The 19696-nt window shown below is 51.7% G+C and overlaps 1 protein-coding gene across 2 annotated transcripts in view; it reads left to right on the top strand.

Moving 5' to 3' along the window:
* TM9SF4 (transmembrane 9 superfamily member 4) overlaps positions 1-18568 on the top strand; it is a 30351-nt gene extending 11783 nt beyond the window's left edge. For both annotated transcript variants that reach the window (XM_082745959.1, XM_082745960.1), the window contains exons 6-17: positions 527-645; positions 762-873; positions 2213-2283; positions 4272-4404; positions 5423-5504; positions 5600-5675; positions 8875-8958; positions 10758-10933; positions 11422-11485; positions 12603-12722; positions 13559-13648; positions 16648-18568. In XM_082745959.1, coding sequence (XP_082602085.1) covers positions 527-645; positions 762-873; positions 2213-2283; positions 4272-4404; positions 5423-5504; positions 5600-5675; positions 8875-8958; positions 10758-10933; positions 11422-11485; positions 12603-12722; positions 13559-13648; positions 16648-16797 — 1277 coding nt within the window. In that variant the 3' untranslated portion in view covers positions 16798-18568. The remainder of the gene's footprint in view (positions 1-526; positions 646-761; positions 874-2212; positions 2284-4271; positions 4405-5422; positions 5505-5599; positions 5676-8874; positions 8959-10757; positions 10934-11421; positions 11486-12602; positions 12723-13558; positions 13649-16647) is intronic.
* Positions 18569-19696: the final 1128 nt, after the last annotated feature.

Consider the following 19696-nt stretch of genomic DNA (forward strand, 5'->3'; position numbering starts at 1 on the left):
TTGATGTCATCTCTTCCCTCAGCCATTTCCTCAAGTTTAGAGGCTCTGTCTCCTTTTCTCACCATTTTCTCCCCAGCAGAGTGCTGGGCAGAGAGGTGCTTATTACATGGTGGTTGGTTGAGTGAATGGACAGATAATGGATCAACGGAGGAGTAAATGAAGACAGAAGCGTCGGAGTGATTGAATTACTGGTGTGCTGGGACTCTGGGGACCTGGCGAATGAGTAAATGTGATAGCAGGAGTCGGTGGTGTTTTTCCTGTTCTGTGGGGCTGATTGAGTGAATACATGAACACTTGAATTGAGTAAAGAGAGATCACGTGAGGGACTCAGACACCCTCTTCCACACCCGGCAGCCCGAGAGGCTCTTAGGAAGGTCAGGGCTCTGGGGAGGAAGTTTACAGCTCTGTTGCCTCCCCTCAGACCCTGGGTTGCAGCAGCAGGCAGCCTCTGAGGGCACCCCTCTGAACAGCCCCAGGCAGTGGCCCTGGTCCCCACAGGAACAGACTGAGTCTCTGTCTCTCGCAGACATCAAGGCAGATGAGAAGAGTTCATGCACCCTGCCTGAGGGTACCAGCTCCTCGCCCCAAGAAATCGACCCCAGCAAGGAGAACCAGCTGTACTTCACCTACTCTGTACACTGGGAGGTGAGAAGGGGCTGGAGCCCGTGGCAGGGGAGGAGGGTTCTGGTCTGGGCAGAAGGTATCTAGCAAGAGGTCTGACTCTAAGCGCTGCTTTTCCACTCTATCTCCCTCTCCTCCAGGAAAGCGACATCAAATGGGCCTCTCGCTGGGATACTTACCTGACCATGAGTGACGTGCAGATCCACTGGTTTTCTATCATTAACTCTGTTGTGGTGGTCTTCTTCCTGTCAGGTAAGACATCTGCGGATGGGAGGCAGAGAGGACAAGGGGGTGAGGGATAAAGGTCTGAGGTGCATCCCATGACTAAAGGGGGACTTCTAGGGTGTTCTCGGGCCAAGTGTAGGTCAAAAACAAACATCAGTGCTCAGTGTTAGGCATCAGGTATGCAGAGGGGAACAAGATTCAGTCTCCTTTCTGCAGAGTTCCCTCGGGGAAGAGAGGTACACCTCTCCATGCACACCTTCACTGAGTCATTGGACGAGATTTCATTGTTGCCCTTTCTGTGCAAGGACTATGCCCCATGCTGGGGATGTTGTATTGAGCTAGCCAGGACCCTCACAGTCTGTTCTGGTGCTGGGAGAGACAAAAGAGCAGAGAAGTGGTTGAGTCTAGATAATGGTAAGTGCTTTGGGGCAGATAAACAGGGTGACCAGAGACACAGCTCTTGAGAAGGGGTAAAGGCTGCTTAAGAGAAAACCTCTCTGGACTGAGAGGAGCCACCATTCAGAGACCCAGGGAAAGATGGGTCCAGCAAAGGCCACGGCCCTGCAAGGGGACAGGCTTGGTGAGAAGCTGGCCGGTGAGCCAGGGGGAGGGTAGTAGGCAGAGGTGGAGTGACACCCACATTTCAGTATCATATGGGAAGCAAAGGTGATTTTAGCTGCTCTTTATTAAACATTTCCTGAGGGGCAGCTGCTGTGTTATTAAGTCCTTTCCAAACCTCTCAGTCCTTCAAGTTCCATGAGCCAAGACTAAAAGATCAAGTTAGCTTGAGGTCATATAGCCCATTGTCTTAACCTGGAGAGGAAACAGGGTGCTGTAGAGGTACAAGTGGGGGGGGCCTCTGAACCTTTTGGGGTGTTGAAAGGTAAGGATGCCTGGGGTAAGTTGAAGTGGGAACAGGTGCAGGGCAGAGTGGGTCACCGCGGGCAAAGGGAACAGGAGGCAGCCCCAGTAGGGGCATGGAGGCTGTGAACTGATGACAGAAGTAGCAAACACGCAGGGGCAGCACGGGAGGTCAGCCCGGGAAGCAGTGAGGCTGCAGAGGTCAGGTGGACCAAGACGTGGAGCAGCTAAAGTGCTGTTCTCCCTGGAATAAAAAGCAGTGTCCCTTGACTGCCCAAATCCATCCCAGTGGCTCTTTCCTTCCCCTGCCAGGGGAATGACCCTCCATGAACCCTTGTCTAGATAGCTGGGGTGGAGCTCTGCTCAGCAGACAGCCTGAGGCAGCTGCCTACCCATTGCCCACCAGAGGAAGCCCGGTGTGCCAGCGTCCCTCAGCGAAACACCAGGCCCAGGAGGCTCCGTTGGCAGTGCTCAGGCCTCTTCCTCCCTACCCTGTTCGTTTCAGGCATCCTGAGCATGATCATCATTCGGACCCTCCGGAAGGACATCGCCAACTATAACAAGGAGGATGACATTGTACGAGGTCTTGGCTGGGGAGGGATGGACTCGGAGAGGGAGGACAGACCTGCAGGAGGGCTCTGGGCCTAGCAGACCAAGGGTCAAGGGGTGGTGCTGGTGGTGGTGGTGGTGGTGGTGTGTGTGTCTGTCTGTGTGTGTGTGTGTGTGTGTGTGTGTGTGTGTGTTTTCATAGAGTAATTTGAAAAGGAAAAAATGTTTAATGACCCAAAATAAGAGGGATAAGCTTTCTAATTTCTAAGCATAAAAGCAATGGAAGAAGTCACAGGAAAAAAAAACTTAATGAATATAACATTAAAAATCTGAAACTGGGGACGCCTGGCTGGCTCAATTGGTACAACACAAAGTTTTTTGGGTTTTTTTTTTTTTCTTTTTTAAGATTTTATTTATTTATTTGACAGACAGAGATCACAAGTAGGCAGAGAGAGGAGGAAGCAGTCTCCCTACCGAGCAGAGAGCCTGATGTGGGGCTCGATCCCAGGGCTCTGGGATCATGACCTGAGCCGAAGGCAGAGGCTTTAACCCACTGAGCCACCCAGGCACCCCAACACATAGGTCTTAATCTCAGGTTCGTGAGTTCAAGCCCTATGTTGGGTGTTGGGCCTACTTAAAAAAAATTTTAAAAAAATCTAAAAACTGTTCCACATGTCAGAATATATAGATAAGACAGGAAAGTGTGACAAACTTGAAAAAGAGTCAATAGTTAAAAGAACTGGTTTTAAAAAGTCCCAAAATCTCTAATGTAAGAATGAACAAAAAATTTACTGACTTAGGAAATGGCAAGTGAACATGTGAAAAAACATTTTTACCTCAGAGATGATTATCCACCCCCACCCCACCCCAAAACAGATTCAAACAATATGAGAAGACAGTTCGGGACCTTCAGATCAGTCATATATAGTATAGTAGTCATCGGCAGCAAGGTGGATGTGAGCTAAGCACTTTTCCATGCCAACCATGCAAGTATAAATTTGTAGTTTCCTGAAAAGTTACGTATTGGCTATACATAGCGCGAACTATAAAATAGTTAACTTGCTTTGATGTCATTCTTTTCGAATATTCCAAAGGAAACTATCAGAACCCCCAAAGACTTGGTCTAGGTGTATTTATTATAGCCCTATTTATAATTTAAATAAACTAGATGTAGCCTGATATTCCATAAAAATGGATTGGCTATGTTATGGTGCAGTTATACAATAGAAAGTTGTACCGACATTAAAATACTAATTGCAGAGTATTTATTGGAAATGAGGAAATGCTTATGATCAAACATCACCTGAAAATAACTAAGTATGCAATAAATAGGGTCTGGTTCCAATTTTGTGTTTAAAAATTATATATACATATGCATATATATACACACACACATACATAAAGAGCTAAAAGAAATGTGTCAAAACAATGATCTCATTAAGTGCTGGGAGTATAAATTGTGTTTTTCTACTTTTTTTTTTTTTTTTTTTTTTAATTTTGAGTTTACTTATGAGCCCTGGGATCATGACCTGAGCCAAAGGCAGATGCTTAACGACTGAGCCACCCAGGCGCCCCTACTATAAACATTTATTATTTTTTATTCATTTGAAGCATACTATGTGCCAAAAAAATTTTTTTTACTTTTTTATTGCATAAGAGCACATACTATTTTTATAATAAGTTAAAAAAAATTGCTTTTAAATTTCACCACTCAAAAAAACTCACAGTTCACATTTCAGTGTGCTGATGTTTACACTCTTTTTCCATGCACAAGGGTTGTGGAATTTGGGGAGGAGTTTTGCCTTTTATGTAGCTGTAAGCCTCATGTTTGTGCCCTCCTTTTCCGTGTGACATTTCTCTGGGGAGTACTTTGTCATGTCGTGTACTCTCAGGTCAGAGTGGAGGCTGGCTGACACCCAAAGGACCCTCAGCCCTAGTCCGGGGTCGTGGGTCCCTGCAGGAGCTGCGTCCTCTGGGCCCCAAGAAGCAGCCTCACTTCTGGCCCTTTGCTGCAGGAAGACACCATGGAAGAGTCTGGGTGGAAGCTGGTACACGGAGACGTCTTCAGACCCCCCCAGTACCCCATGATCCTCAGCTCCCTCCTGGGCTCAGGCATTCAGCTCTTCTGTATGATCCTCATCGTCATCTGTGAGTGGGCCTGCTGGGGCTAGCAGTGGGGTCCTGTCACCAGAGAGCACAGGCCTGAGTCTCAGAGAGGTGGCCTCCCGCCCCTGGAGAATGGGGCAGGTCTGTACCACTGGGCCAGACAGAGTCATCTATGCCAGCAGGAGGGCCGGGTCCTCTCAGCACCAGGCTCTGGTGGTTGGCTGCGCCTCGGGGCGCTCCAGCACTGTGGTTCGCCTCCCACGTCCACTCTCAGCAAAACCACACACCAGTGCCTCCCTCGGCAGTCAGGCTTTAAGTGACTTACGCAAGTCAGCACCAGGTCTTTTCTCAGAAAACAACCTCCCAAACCCTAATATATAGTAATTATAGACAGTTCTGAAGTCAGTCTGCCTAAAAAAACTTTTTTTACCATTTAAACTATTTTTTAATTGACACATAACACTATGTAAGGTGTACAGTACAACAGTTTGCTGTGTGTATATATGGTGAAATGATCACAGTGGTAAGTTTAGTTAACATTCATTACCGCACATAGTTACATGTTTTTTTTTCTTGTGATGAGAACATTTAAGACCTAATCTCTTAGCAGCGCATCTGCCTAAGTTTGTATCTCAGGCTCACGCCGCTGGGCTTTGTGACTTTGGACACCTCCCTTGACCTCTGCGAACTTGTTTTCTCATTTGAGAACTGGATAAGCAGCACCCCCCACTCGTCGCAGGGCCGAGAAGGCAGGTGCAGTGAGCAGGCATCCGTGATGGTCTGAGCTCTGTGCTGGCCAGTTGCAAGTGCTCTGTGGGCTGGAAGCTGCCGGGAACGTGTGGCCAGCCAGCACCTGGCAGCTGCTGCTGTCCTGTGAACCCTGGCTAAGACCAATCTTCTGTAGAGAGCGAGGGAGTATGCTGTCAGAAAGGCCAAGGGAAGAGGGAACCTCATCAAGCCTCATCTGCCCTGGGCCCTGAGTACCAGCCTGGGATGGGGCCGGGGCCCTGGGACCCTGGCCATCAGCCGCCCTGTCTCTCTTCTCCCTCTCCCTCCACAGTCGTGGCCATGCTTGGGATGCTGTCACCCTCCAGCCGGGGAGCTCTCATGACCACGGCCTGCTTCCTCTTCATGTTCATGGGGTAGGTGTGTCTGAGTGAACTCCGGGGCTTGCCCAGGCAGCCTGCCCTTGAACTAACAAATCTCCCTGGTGTGGCTCCCTACCATTCCCCCACAGGGTGTTCGGTGGATTTGCTGCTGGCCGGCTGTACCGTACTCTGAAAGGCCATCGGTGGAAGAAAGGAGCCTTCTGTGTAAGCATCCTAACCTCCTCCCAGTGTTGGTGTGGAGCTGAGAAGCTTCTTCCTGGGCTTCTCAGCAGTGTGGGTGGTCTGTGGTGGGGTTTAGGATCAGAGGTATAGAGGACCAGAGGATGGGATTGGGGGTCACACACCCAAGGGGAGGGAATGCTGCGTTCCCACCACAAGCACCTTGGGACCTCTGAGGGCCCTTGCTGCTGTATCCATAAGAAGAGGGGATTGAATTTCAGTGGTTTTTAGCCTATGTTGTTTGTTGGCTAAAATAAGAGAAGAAATAGGAGACTCAGAATAACAGGATTTGACACCAAGCCTTGGTGTCAGAGTTTAAAGCCAGAAACTGATGAGCAGGGCTGCTGGGAGGACACCCTGCCCAGTGGAGTACAGAGAACTACCTACCCAGGGCAGAAGAAGCCAGGCCCAGGTTGCTTTCAGCCTGTCTTCAGATTTGCGTGCCTCCATTTCCTCTTCAGGGAGGACAGCTTCTGTCCTTCTCTGTCCTCCTGGTGGTCGGGAGAGTTTCTGGCAACAGAAAAGACCACAGAAACTGGCAGAAGCCTGGAACTTGACCCTATTACCTCCCAGGGAGCCATGACCCTGACCCTATCCCAGACAAGGAGGCCCCTAAAGCCACGAGAAACCCTTGTGTCAGACTGGAAGAAGTCTTCCAGAAGACTGGAAGACCCTTTAGGAGTGGTCCTGAAACCATTCCCACTCTGTTGAAAGCCCCAGAGGAGCCCAGGCTGTTTCAGCTCCTGCTGCCACAACCCTGGCACAAAGTCCTCACTAGAAGAGCTGCAAAGGTGGCTTTTCTGGAAGAAGCAAAGAAAGGCCCTGAATTGTTGATGCATCAGGCATCTTCAGGCACACAAGATCCAGGGATCTACAGAGGTGTGGAACCCAGACAATACCCTATACAGCTCTTCCCTGGGAGGCCTCCCACAGGTACCCCAGGACCTCCCTCCGCAGGCCCCATGCCACACCCCGCCTCTCTGCCCCACACCTCCTTGCTTCTGGTGGTGGCAGCATTTACCATGACCCCCAGGCCATACCGCTGGGTTGCTTCCTTGCCTCCTACTCCCTTCTGCCCACCGCCTCTCAGACGACAGGTGTTGATGGTTTGCCTGCCAAATGGTCCATGAATTTCCTCCTCGCTGCAGCTCTGGCTCTAGAACTCTTGCCCAGGTTTTGGGCATTTTTGCCTCTCGCCTAGACCCTAGGCGTCCCTGGTGTCCCTGCAAGATTCTGACCCTTCCCTGGTGCTCTGGGCATTGCTGTGGCCCGTAGTGATGCGGACCTCTCACTGCTCGTCTCTCCTCTGGCCTCTGTCTTCCCTTCTGTATGGACACACCGCTCCCTCACGCCCCTTACCTCATCCTTTACGTCTTAGCGTCACCCTCTAGAAGCCACCTCCCCTCCTCCCCCCATTCTGACTTCTTTGTCCTCCTTGGCACCCCAGAGGAGCCTAGGTAGAGCCTCGTGCCTACAAGTAGTGCCATGGAGGTGGGTCTCCATCTGTGGCTCTGTCTGCCTCACTGGAACTCTTCTCCTGTTCTCACTCATTGTGCTGTGTGGACAGCACGATGTCCAGTCTATAAATTCCTGCTAGGAGGGCCAACAGACGCCCTGCTAGACACAGCAGAGTAAAGCAGGACCGTGCAGGCAGGGAGGAAATGACATTTGAGCTGGGCCTTGAAGAGGAGGGTTTTAGATGGACTGAAGCAGCCGGCAGGGCAGCCTGGGGTTCTGGAATCTCCTAGATCCTAGTCCTGGCTCTGTCCTTTTTCAGTTTCCCCATCTCTCCAGTGGGGGATGGTCACACCTACCTTTCAGGGGTTTTGTAGATGGAAGGAGACTGCACAGAAGGCCCTAGACACAGCATTAGCACTCAGGCAGCAGATACCCTGAGACGGTGCTCACTCTGCCTGCACCAGCCCAGGGACAGCGACATGCAGGAGCCGCAGCCAGTTACTGGGTGTGGGAGAGCTGTGGGTAAAAGGTGAAGTTGGTGTTGGAGGCCGAGTGCCAGCCTGCAGGGAGCCTCAGGCATCGTGGTCAGTGGCCCTCCTGGATGCTCAGGCAGCCCTAGCAGTGAAGGAAGCTCCTGTAGGTCTGGGGCTTCGGTTCTGTGTGCCTGGGCCCCAGCCGAAGAGATTGACTGGACAGAATATAGCTCAGTGGGTCGGGGCTTGGCCTCTGGGCTCAGACTGCTTGTGTTTGAGCCCCTGATTCTTCCTTAACTGTGAAGTTGGAGTGTGTATTTAACACTGCTGGACCTCAGTGTCCTCTTCTTTTTCTTTCTTTTTTTTTTTTTTTAAGATTTTATTTATTTACTTGAAAGAGAGCAAGAGCACAGAGGGAGACAGAGAAGCAGACTCCCCAAGGAGCCCAGTTTGAGGCTCCATCACAGGACCCTGGGATCATGATCTGAGCCAAAGTCAGACGTTAAACTGACTGAGCCACCCAGGAGCCCCAGTGTCCTCTTCTTTAAAAGGGAATAATGAGGGGCCTCTGGCTGGCTCAGTTGTTAAGCATCTGCTTTCGGCACAGGTCATGATCCCGGTATCCCAGGATCGAGCCCTGCATCAGGCTCCCTGCTCAGTGGGGAGCCTGCTTCTCCTCCTCCTACTCCCCCGGCTTATGTTCCCCCTCTCATTGTGTCTATCTATCTCAAATAAATAAAATTCAAAAAAATTTTTTAAATAAATAAATGAAAGCAAATAATGATAATCCTTTCCATCTGGCCCATAGGATTAGGTGAGCTGATGTGTGTGGAGGCCAGCACCTGCCACCCCTAAGACAGTTCAGGCTTACCCACCACTCTAGGCAGTTTTTGTTGGGATCCACATATACATGTTTTTTAAAAGTTTTATTTATTCATTCCCACTCAACAAATATTTATTGAGCAGCTACTGAGTTCTAAATGCTGGGTGTACATCAGTGGATAGGAAGGGGGTAGGGACGACAACACTCTCTCCCAAGGAGCTCACAGTCTCTGGGGGCAGCAGGCCTTGGCCAGGTAACAGTACATAATCAGAATGGGATGAGGGCAAGGAATGGGCAGTTCAGGGGATGCTTTCTGGAAGGAATTACCCTGGAGCTGGATCCTGATGGACAAGGAGGGTTGAGAGCCTCTAGTCTGGGAGCCCCACTGGAACAGGTGGCAGCACCCCAGCCTGGTCTCCCTTGCTTGCAGACGGCAACACTCTACCCTGGCGTGGTTTTTGGCATCTGCTTCGTTTTGAACTGCTTCATCTGGGGAAAGCACTCATCAGGAGCAGTAAGTAAGGGGGTACCAGCTGTGCTGGGTCCCACTCTGGGAGGTCACTTCCTGCTGTTCTCTTCCCTTTTTTGAGTCCCCGGAGTTCCGTTCCCAGCCCCGGGGCCTGAGGGCTCCCCGGGGTTTCCCCCTCCCTGCCCATCCAGCTGCCCATGCCCCGGCCCTGGCCTTCTTGTGCACTTTTGCAGAGAGCTGGCCAAAGCTCACTTCTCTAAAGGGAGATTTCCACAGCCCAGGGGCCAGCTGGGGAATCTCCCTTGGCCTGAGCCAAGGGAAAGCTGCCTGGTGTGAGTTTATTAGGTCAGTATCCCAAACAGGGCTCTCCTCCTCTTGTCCCTGCCCCTTGGATCCAGTCCCCACAAGTTGTCCTGCCTTCAGTGCAGGGATCCTGCCTGCCCCAGTCATTGCCTGCAGCTGCCCAAGACTCACTGAGTAGGACTGTGAGCTCGGTGGGGGGCAGGGAGATGGGTTTTCCATCCGCTCCCTCAATCCCTGGCAGGGCTGCAGGGGAGGTGGGGCAGGCCTTTGCCCTGGAGCCTTAGCGGGTAGAGCCACTCCCCTCACTGCAGGTGCCCATTTGTTAGAGGTCTTCTGGGGTGTGAGAGGACAGGCTTCTTTGCAGCAGTCTGGGAAGTCGCCCTCAGAAAAGACAGTCATGCTCTTCTCACTTCCTCTTTTCTACCTGTTGTTCCTTTTCTCTCTCAACATTTTCTTCCCAGTTACCAACCACTCATGATAAATACTCATCGGAGAAATTTTGGAAAGTACAGAGAAGTTGATGTAATCTGTAATCTTAACGATGTGTCCACATCGTTAGTATATTTTTGCAGTCTTTTAAGCTATATTTAAAATAGAATGATGAAATTTTAAATTTATAATGAAATAGCAAACATTTATATCATGCTTGCATTGGAGTAAGTACTGTTCTAAACACTTTGCCCATATTAATTCGCTTCCTCCAGTTTGCATGATTCTTGTAAAAACAATACTGAAATGAACAGGAAAAGAAGCAAATGAAAAGTCAGTTCTAACCCCTACCTGAGGAAGTATTGTTAACTTCTGGCCACAGCCCTCTGTAGACACATAAACATATAAATATTGGGGTGGTTCTCTTAAAATGGAGTCTTTTTTTTTTTTTTTAAGATTTTATTTATTTATTTGACAGAGAGAGAGAGATCACAAGTAGGCAGAGAGAGACGGAGAAGCAGGCTCCCGGCAGAGCAGAGAGCCTAATGCGGGGCTCGATCCCAGGACCGAGATCATGACCGGAGCGGAGGGCAGTGGCTTAACTCACTGAGTCACCCAGGCGCCCCTTAAAATGGAGTCTTATACATACAGTTTTGTAACCTGCTTTTTTTTTTTTTTTTACTTCATAGTATATTTATGATGTATTATTTTAACAAAACTGGGAACATACGATTTGTACACTTGTGTTTTTGCCCTTTTGTCTCCAGTTCACATACCACCTAATTCTCCTTCATTCTGGCCTCATCTCCCCCTCATGTTCTTGGTCCTTCTTTGTTCTTTCTCTACTTCCTCCCTGGCTGACAAGCTCCTCTGGGATGCCGTGGTTCCTTCTCCACCTCATAGCCCAAATGGTCCTCCATGTGCCCTCCGCTTTTCCCCAGGGCTGACTCAGTCCCAGGAGGTTCTGGCCAGGAACCTTGAAGGGGGTGGGGGGTGTCTGCAGGACCTTCCCCACCATGGTGGCCCTCCTTCTTTGGGACCCGATGGGTCCCTCTCCCCCCTGCACAACCCCTGGGCCTTATGGGGGGTGGCTCATGGCGCTGTGCCCGCAGGTGCCCTTCCCCACCATGGTGGCCCTGCTGTGCATGTGGTTTGGGATCTCCCTGCCCCTTGTCTACCTGGGCTACTACTTCGGCTTCCGCAAGCAGCCGTATGACAACCCCGTGCGCACCAACCAGATTCCCCGGCAGATCCCTGAACAGCGATGGTACATGAACCGGTTTGTCGGGTGAGTCTCCAGCAGGGCCAAGGCCGATGCTGTCCTCAGCCATTTCTTTGGGAGGACATGGAACGAGTCCCCTCCCCCAGGGTTGTTGTGACTGATGTTCAGCAGCTCCAGTAGGCTCTAGTAGACTTCATGAAAGTTTAACTTCACTCCAGGTTCAAGAGGACCAAGTTGTAGCCAGACTTGGTGTTGGCATAGGAACCGGGACAGGGAAGGAAGGGGTGGAAGAATGCAGGTGAGGCAGGTTAAGACCATCACTCAGATCTAGGCAACTTACCTACCTCTCTGTACCTCAGTTTCCCCATCAATAAAATGGGGAGAATGGTGCCCACCTTGCCACCCTCTCAGGAGGCTGTATGGTACGAAAGCATGCCAGGGAGCTAGAACCACCACAGCTGTGTGCGCACCGTCCTCTGGGCCGCCTGGGAGGAGCCCGGGTCCCCCAGTGGTCTGGGTCTCCTGGCGGCATTAACCCTCCCCTTGTGCTGCAGCATTCTCATGGCCGGGATCCTGCCCTTCGGTGCCATGTTCATCGAGCTTTTCTTCATCTTCAGCGTGAGTACCGCTTCTCCCCAGGGCTGGGTCAGCCCACAGGGTTGGTGGGGACGCTCCCCTGCCCTGTGCATTAGCCTGATCCCTGTCCCTCTGCTCATCTGCTCTGCCTCTTACCACCTGTGAGATTTCAGACGGGCCCTTTCGTCTCTCGGGGTCCCCACTCATCACCCCAAAATGGGATTGACAGTCCCGCCCCTCGGGATGGCTTGGAAGGAAACATGAGATAGGCCACATGTGTGGGGGTCTGGTGTGGGAAGTTGGAGCTGCTTCGGTAGCCTTGCAGCCAGACTCCACCATTGTTCATCCTGCAGCCTCTGCTTTGAGTTCCAGGTCCCCACACATCTTGGTCTGCTACTCAGAACTCTTAGGAAAGTGGGGGGAATGATTCCTAACTCTCTAGATCACCGTGAGGCTGGAGTGGGAATTTCCAGAAGAGGCACATGCTTGGCATTCAGGCAGTACTTGTTTAATAGTGGCTGTCGTGATGATGCTGACCCCTGCCCAGCCCTGCCAAGGTGGAAGTTGGCAGAAGCACTTCTCAAAGACACCTATGCCTGCTGACCTGGCTCAGTGGCCTGCCCCACCCAGCCCTGCCTAAGAAAGGGTCAGAGGATGGGTTGGCTGCCTGCCCCCCCCACCCCAGGAGGCCACCTTATTCTGTGGGACCCTGAGCGAATGAATCACCAGCCTCTCTGAGCCTTGGCTTCCTCACCTGTAAATGGCCACACTTTTATAGACTTAAATTTGGAGATGGATGCACGTAAAGCATGTAGCACCTGACGTAGCATGCAGGAGGCTGCCCTGGTGGTGGCCGCTGTGTGATTTTGATTGGGGCGGGATTCATTGTTTTCCACAAGCTGTTGAGTTCAGGCTGGGGTCTACCCATTGCAGGGTCACCCATGCCCCAGCCGCTCCCTAAGAACAGCCTGGCTCACCCAGAGAAAGGGGCCGTCAGAGCCACATGCCAGGCCCACAGACCCCAGTGATATCATGATGGTGCCCTTCCCTGGTGGCAGCTGGTGTGGTAGTCATAACTGCAGGGTGGTTTTCTGAGAGCAGGCAGTGTATGCTGCATGAAGGCAGGCCAAGCTGAAGGCCAGCTGTGATGTGTCCACAGGCCATCTGGGAGAATCAGTTCTATTACCTTTTTGGCTTCCTGTTCCTTGTCTTCATCATCCTGGTGGTGTCGTGTTCACAAATCAGCATCGTCATGGTGTACTTCCAGCTCTGTGCAGAGGTAAGGGGAGTGGGGCCGGGATTTGGGGGTGAGGGGAGCTGGGGCCTGCATTGAATGGGTCATTGAAGCTGTCTGGGTTTCCCAGGTGGACCTCCTTCCTCTGGCTATGAGCTCTTGGGCAAGTACATCACTTCACTTCGCTAAGCCTTGCTTTATTCAGCTGTAGACTGGAGTTGATCCCTACCTCACAGCATAGTCACGTGCAGTAGTCACAGCAACATGAGAGAAGGATGGTAGATTGTCAGTACAAAGTCCACTCCAGTAGTGGCTTCTCCAGTAGCTGATGCAGATTGGGTGGCCTTCCCTCCCTCTGGGCACTAGCTCTTGGCAGGGCCCCTCGATACGGGCTCTGGGACACACAGCTGGTGCTAAAACCCTGGCTTCTCCGTTAGTAGTTGTGGTTGGACAGTTTCATAACTTCTCTGTGCCTTCCATCCCTCATCATGTGACACGGCAGCAATAGGGCCTGATGGGCCTACTACAAGGAGTGAACGAGCTGATTCACGTAGAGCACTTAGAATGGTGCCTGGCACGTCCTGAGCATTTGCTCAGGAAATGTTAGTTGTTTTTTTGCTGTGGCCCTCGGTGATCTTTTTTTTTTTAATTGAGATCTCATTGATGAACAGTAGAGTTTATCCTTTTTAGTCTCCATCTCCTGTATGCATTTTTAGAAATGCGTACAGTTGTGTAACCACGATCACAGTCCAGATATAAAACATTCCCATCACCCCAAATATTACTGTTCTCGCCTAAGGCCTTTAGCTCCTCAGGCAACCATGAACCTTCCGGAAGAGATTACACCTGGAGAAAATGACTCTGCTTTTTTTCCTCTTCAGGATTACCGCTGGTGGTGGAGGAATTTCCTAGTCTCCGGGGGATCTGCCTTCTACGTCCTCGTCTATGCCATCTTTTACTTTGTTAACAAGGTACGGCCCTGTGTGAGGAGGCCCCCAGCCCTCTCAGCGCCGGCTGGGGGTGAGGAGGGTGCTGGGGAAAAACCAAAGTGTCTGAGTCTCTCGTGCCACGAGTGGGGAGAACCAAAGCCATTTTGTTCTAGAGCATGCATCTTTTTAGGACAGAGAGGATCCGTGTTCTGTGTGTTTTGAGGGACAAAAGCCTTACGATAAAGGACAGTGAGAATACTGCAGCAAAACCTATGAGATACAGCCAAAGCAGAACTTAAAGGAGATCTCTCATCTTACAGTGCTTGCTATTCATAAGAAATGAGAGAGACTGGAAATGTCGTACATTCCTTGGGTTAGGAAAAAGAGCAATAACATGAAAGAACAAAGAAAGTAGATGAGAAGGAGTTCATAAAGACAGAAGCAAAAAGTACTGAGAGCACCTTTAGCACCTTTAGGAACTCGGGTATACCCACAGAGCTCGCTGCCCCCAAGAGCCGAGTGAGTAAGAATACAGCACTGCCCGCTCGCCACGCTCGTTGTGGTAGGTTCACACGTGACACGTAAGCCACGTGAGCCCCTGAAAGGAGTATAGGCTCGCTGTGGTGGACCCCTCCCTCCCAGGGGTGCCACTGAAGATGGTCTCCCCCGCTGTGCTTCGGGTCTCCAGAACCCAAAGAGAGGCAGTCCTCTGTTTGCGGCCAGGCTGTGTTCCCAAACCAGAGTCACGGGCCAGGTGGTGGGAGCTTGGGATGTCCTCTCGCAAAACGGTCAGGTTAGAGAGGACGGTGTGGGTCATCCCGAGGTGGTGCTCCAGCCCTGCTTCCGGTTTGCTGACTGTGCCCCTGTTCTCCAGCCGTCCCAGCAAGGGATCGCGGAGCTCAGCAGTCAGCAAACTCGAGCCCGTGTGCTGGTGGGCCTGTTTCTGTAAACGAGGTGTGGCTGGAACACAGCCGTGCTCGTTCATTTACATACATCTGCGGCTGCTCTCACACGGTAGTGGCAGCGTAGCATGGTTGTGACAGAGGCCACGTGGCCGACAAAACCTGAACTCTGTATAATCTGGCCCTTTGAGAAGAAGTTCTCTGACCCCTGCTCTGGCACATCCAGTGACAGGAGATATCCCCTCCTGGCATGCTCCTGCTCTTTGGCTAGCTCCTGTCGTTACAGAGGTCTTCCTTGATTCACACTGAAACCCGCCCCGCTGTCACTTCTGTCTTTAGGCCATAGTCTCAGTCCTAGAATCAACCAGAACAAATCTAATTTCCCTCCTCTATAGCCCATATTGATCAGAACTCTTGAGTAAAAAGTGACTAAAACTGAGTATCAGCTGGCTTAAGCAAAAAAGAGAATGTATTGACTGGTATCCCTGGAAATTGAAGAAGCCGGAGTTCTAGCTTTAGGCATAGTTAAATCCAGCATTTCAAAGGATGTTGGATGTGTGTTTTCTTGGCTTTAATCTGCATGCAGGACCTTGCCTCAGAGTGGAAAGATGCCGGGGCAGCCCTAGAGTCTTCTTTTTCCAACCTCACAGCCCTAGAGCTAGAAGAACATCCTTCCTCTACTGTCAGGTGATCAGTCCCAGGGAAGCTGCTCAGACCAGGTTACACGCCATCCCGCACTGTTACACAGGTCCAGTGGAATGGTCTGCTCTCATCAGCTACCCAGCATAGGTGTTGTATTAAAGCTGACAGCCCCAACAGGACCGCAGAGCAGGGAGTAGGTACCCCAAAACCTCAGGAAGATGGAAGATGGGAGATAGTGTTGAGCAAAGAAAACCTAGCTACATGGCCTCCGGTATTGCCCCCCAGGGTCCTATCACAACCTCCTGTCCTTCTTCCTCCCTGTGCCCAGGCTTTCCTCTCTGTTCTAAAAACCTCCACCCCGTGTCCCAGAGCCTGACTGTAAAATGACAGCCTTGGCCTGTGGAATTCTAAGAGCCTTTCTGGCCATGCCTGTTTGCCTTGTCCCTTTCCCAGTTTCACCACTGGGTTTACCACTGCCCTGTCCCCTTCCTCCCTCACCCCTTCTCCAGCCCTGAGAAAGCTTGTGAAATGGGAGGGTTGAGCCTGAAAACATGGCCTTCATCTCCTGGCTTGAGGATATTTGACCTTGGGGAGAAGGTCTTTATTGATTTCCTCTGAGCTCCTGACATTTGTGACCATGTCTCTGTCCACGAGTCCTGGCATAGTCCCCACTCGGGCCCTGGTGTGCCAAGCACATCTTGAGACCATGGTTCCAGCCTCGCTCCAGTTAGCCCAGGAAACACCAGCACAGCCCAGGTCCTGGTGTCTCTGCTAAGCCGCTACCCTTGACAGAGCAGTCCCATGTGCTCCCAGATGCAAACCCTGGGAGATGTTAACCACAGTGATGGAAGTGTTCTCAGGAGGCGAGAACTCCTTAAGCTGGGAGCCTTGGATGCCTCTCTCCTCTCTCTCCTCCCTCCCCTCCCTGGCTGCCGCTCCAGCCCTCCAGGAATGTCGCTGTGCTGTTCTGGGGATTGTGGAGGGTGAAGAAGTGATACAGCTGTGGCCCTTCCTGCCTAAGGCCTTCTGGCCCCGCCCCCTGGAGGGCACCCCTCCCCCCATTTCCCAGTGAGCTCCCAGGCCTGTCTCCAGGAAGAGTCCTGTACCCTGCTCCCCACACAGGGCAGAAATGGACCGAGTCAGTGGAATTGGGTCCTAGACCTCCCCCAGCCCTCCAGCCCCAGTCTGAAATCCCATGTCCTTCTGCTTCCTAGTTGGGTAACTGTGGGTGTGGTTGGACCCTGCTGTGCCCCATCTGCTATGGGGGTCACGAGCACTGGAAGCAATGCATGGCCCCGGGTGCCTACAAAGGCTTGCCGTGGCCGTGAGCTCTGGCGGCCCCTCACTGCCCACTGGGAGTGAGCCCCTTCCCCTTCCCAGGCTTTAGCTTCGCCAAAAGATCAGTGAGAAGGTCGGGGCGGGGGCACCCCTGCTGGCCATGGTAGGCTGGCACTAAGTGTCCCCCCACACCCCTTTCTCTCTCCACTCGTGCCCCAGCTGGACATCGTTGAGTTCATCCCCTCTCTCCTGTACTTTGGCTACACGGCCCTCATGGTCCTGTCCTTCTGGCTTCTCACGGGCACCATCGGCTTCTACGCAGCCTACATGTTTGTCCGCAAGATCTACGCTGCTGTGAAGATAGACTGATGGGGTGGATGTGGCCAGGCCCCCTCCGTCCATGGACAGGAAGCCACACTCTGCGTGGGGAACTGCAGGCACGCCAATAAAATAACTCGTGCTCGTTTGGAATATAACTCCTGGCACGGTGTTCCTGGATCGCGGGGCTGCGTGGGCGCGGGAGGGCCTGTAGATAAATCTTGGACTTTCCTTCATCATTTTATTCCAGTTCTGTGGGGGATGAGTTTTTTGTGGGTGGTTTTTTCTTCAGTGCTAAGAAAGTTCCCTCCAGCAGGAACTCTCAGACCTGTTTATTCAGGTTTATTTTTTTGGTTGGGGGTTTTCTCCTTAGTTTTTTTAACACATGGATCCAGGATGGATAAATCACCAAGACACTGGGTTTTGGTCACTGTCTCCACCTCAGTTCCTCAGGCTGTTGGCCACCCCACGATTAACTGGAAGAGGAAATGCCTGGCCTTCTGGGGCTTCGGTGAGGTTCCCAAGCCTCTCACGGCCCAAGCTCGCCATTGATGCCGCGACAAAGCACAGCTCTGGCTCGGACATGCATCCTCAGTGCCAGCCAGCCTCTACCAGCCCTGCCCCTCACTCTTCTCTCTCCCCCAGCCCCTCCCTGGGTGGCCTAAGGCAGGGCTTCCAGCCAGGCCTCCAGGTCAACCAAGTCTTGGTTGCTCCAAGGAAAATCCCTTGGAAGTGCTCGGGGCTGCATGCCCCGGGACAGCAGGACTCACCCCTGCTCAGAGCAGTGGGAGTTGGCTGGACCAGAGAAGAGACTTGCAGTGAACTATTCGTGCCAAGAAGCCCTGGGTCCAGGGCCAAGTATTCACAGAGTCAAGCCAAGCATCCACGTGTCTGTCTGGAACGAGGGTCCTCACCCCTCAGGATTGCTCCCCAGTACTTTCCTCGGGGGGGTTGCTGCTCTTTGCAAAGTTTACTGGTGGCGGGCCCTCTCCTCTCCTGCTTCCAGGGCAGAGCAAGGCTGGGAGACCCCACATGCCCTCCTTTAGGTGGCTAGAGAGAGGCGTTCTCCCCCTGACGTCCCCTAGCCTCAATGCTCACACCCAGGTCTAGCCAGCCCTGTCCCCTCCACCTCCCATGAGATTCTTGCCTCCTTTGGGAGACATCCAGAAAACCGCTCGTGGGAAGGGAGATAAAAGGTCTGTTCTGTCACTCTGTCCCCAATTCCCAGAAATAGGCAAGGAGCCAAGTTAGAAAGGGAGCTAAGGTGGCAAGCCTGACTCCTCTGGTCGGCGCCCATCCCCCTGCCCACCCTGTGCATGTCCCAGACATTTGTTCTGAAGTTGCAAAGACCAAACCCACCCTGGGATTATCCTTGCTTCGGCCCCTTTGATACTCCCGCCACGAGACAAAGCTCAGGATGCTGGCTAAGCTAGGAACACACCCCACCCCCTTAACACCCTGCACCCCAACTCCAGATTCCCCCCAGCAGCCCCCACCCCCTCCACCAATCAAACCAGTGAACTTCTCAACCTTGCTCTCAGTGACTCCGTATTGCCAGGCGGTGTCCACCAAGAATCGGGTTGGAGAAAAGGGAACCCAAACAGCAGAGAACGATATCGCAGGCTTTTGTTCACTCAAATCTCGGATTTTTTCCCTCAGAGATTTCTTTTGGGCGGGAATAGGGAAATGGACTCCTCACCAAGGGTTCAAACATCATCAACTTTTCTGACTTTTTTAATCATCGTCATTATTATTTTTAATTAAAAGATGCCTGTATGCCTTTTTTTGGTCCAATTGTAAATAAATATTCCATTGTCCTGTTGTCATGTCTCCGGAATCTCTTGCAAGGGTTAGGAGCCTGAGGTGAGACAACTTCCCCAAACGGGTTGAGCCGAGGGGTTTCCCTCAAAACTCATTCTCCGGTCAGGCTTTCTAGGGCTCCGCCACTGTCGTTCCCCTGTGTGGTACACATCCAGAACCTCTCCCATCTGCCCAGTCCCTCTCTCCTGAATCACAAGCATCTGCCCCGCTCCCACAAGTGGGAAAGGCCGTCACGTGTGAGCTTTGGTAGCACTGAGACCTGGTTTTAGATTCTCAGCTCCAATATTTTACTGCCAACTCACTTCAGCTCTCTGTCATCTAAGAGTCCTTCAGATAGAAACAGGTCACACTGGTTTATGTGCTAAGGGAACTTGATTGGTTGGTAAGTCATCAATCTATCTGGATAGATCTGGGGGCTTAAGGAGTAGCCTTAGGAGTCTTTCTCCACTGTTCTTTTCTCTGGCGCATTCTGCTCCTTTGCCAAAAATCTTCCCTGTGAGGAGGTGGTGAGGGCATGTCACAGATCACTCTGGGCTTACACTAGCCAGCTTGGAAAGCCTAGAGGAAAAAGGTCTCTCCTTCCCTACTTCAGTGTATTTTATAGAGGTAAATCCCAGAGGTTTCTGATGGGCCCAGCTTGGATTACTCTTTGCACATCTTGGACCAGTCACTATATCCAGGACAGTTCTGTTTACAGGCTACATACTCCAAGGATATTGGATACTTTGAGTTTTAGCCCCACCCAAATCCCTTGGAATGTGTGGAAAGAACAATTTCCCATAGTAAGGGATGCCAAGCAAACAAAAACAGCAGTTGCCTGTTGTAACCCCACCCCCTCCGACTCCACACCTCTGTTTCTTCAACCGCAGTGAGAAGGGTGCAGGGTGCTGTTCATGGAATTCTGCCAGTGCTCAGAGGCTGTTCCGCTTTCCACGTGTTGGCCCGTTTACTCCCGAATATGATCCTCTAAGGCTTGTTCTGTTATTAGTCCCCCTTTTACAGAGGATGTAACCAAGGTGTCTGTGCTTGAGGTAGCCTGCTGCGGGTCCCATGGCAGGGGTGTGCTGAAGTATCATTCAGCTGAAACTCCCAAATGTGTTGCAACAACCGCTACCACACCTGCCTTTTA

Source organism: Mustela nivalis (genome assembly GCF_964662115.1).
Source record: "Mustela nivalis genome assembly, chromosome: 8".
Classification (NCBI taxonomy): domain Eukaryota; kingdom Metazoa; phylum Chordata; class Mammalia; order Carnivora; family Mustelidae; genus Mustela; species Mustela nivalis.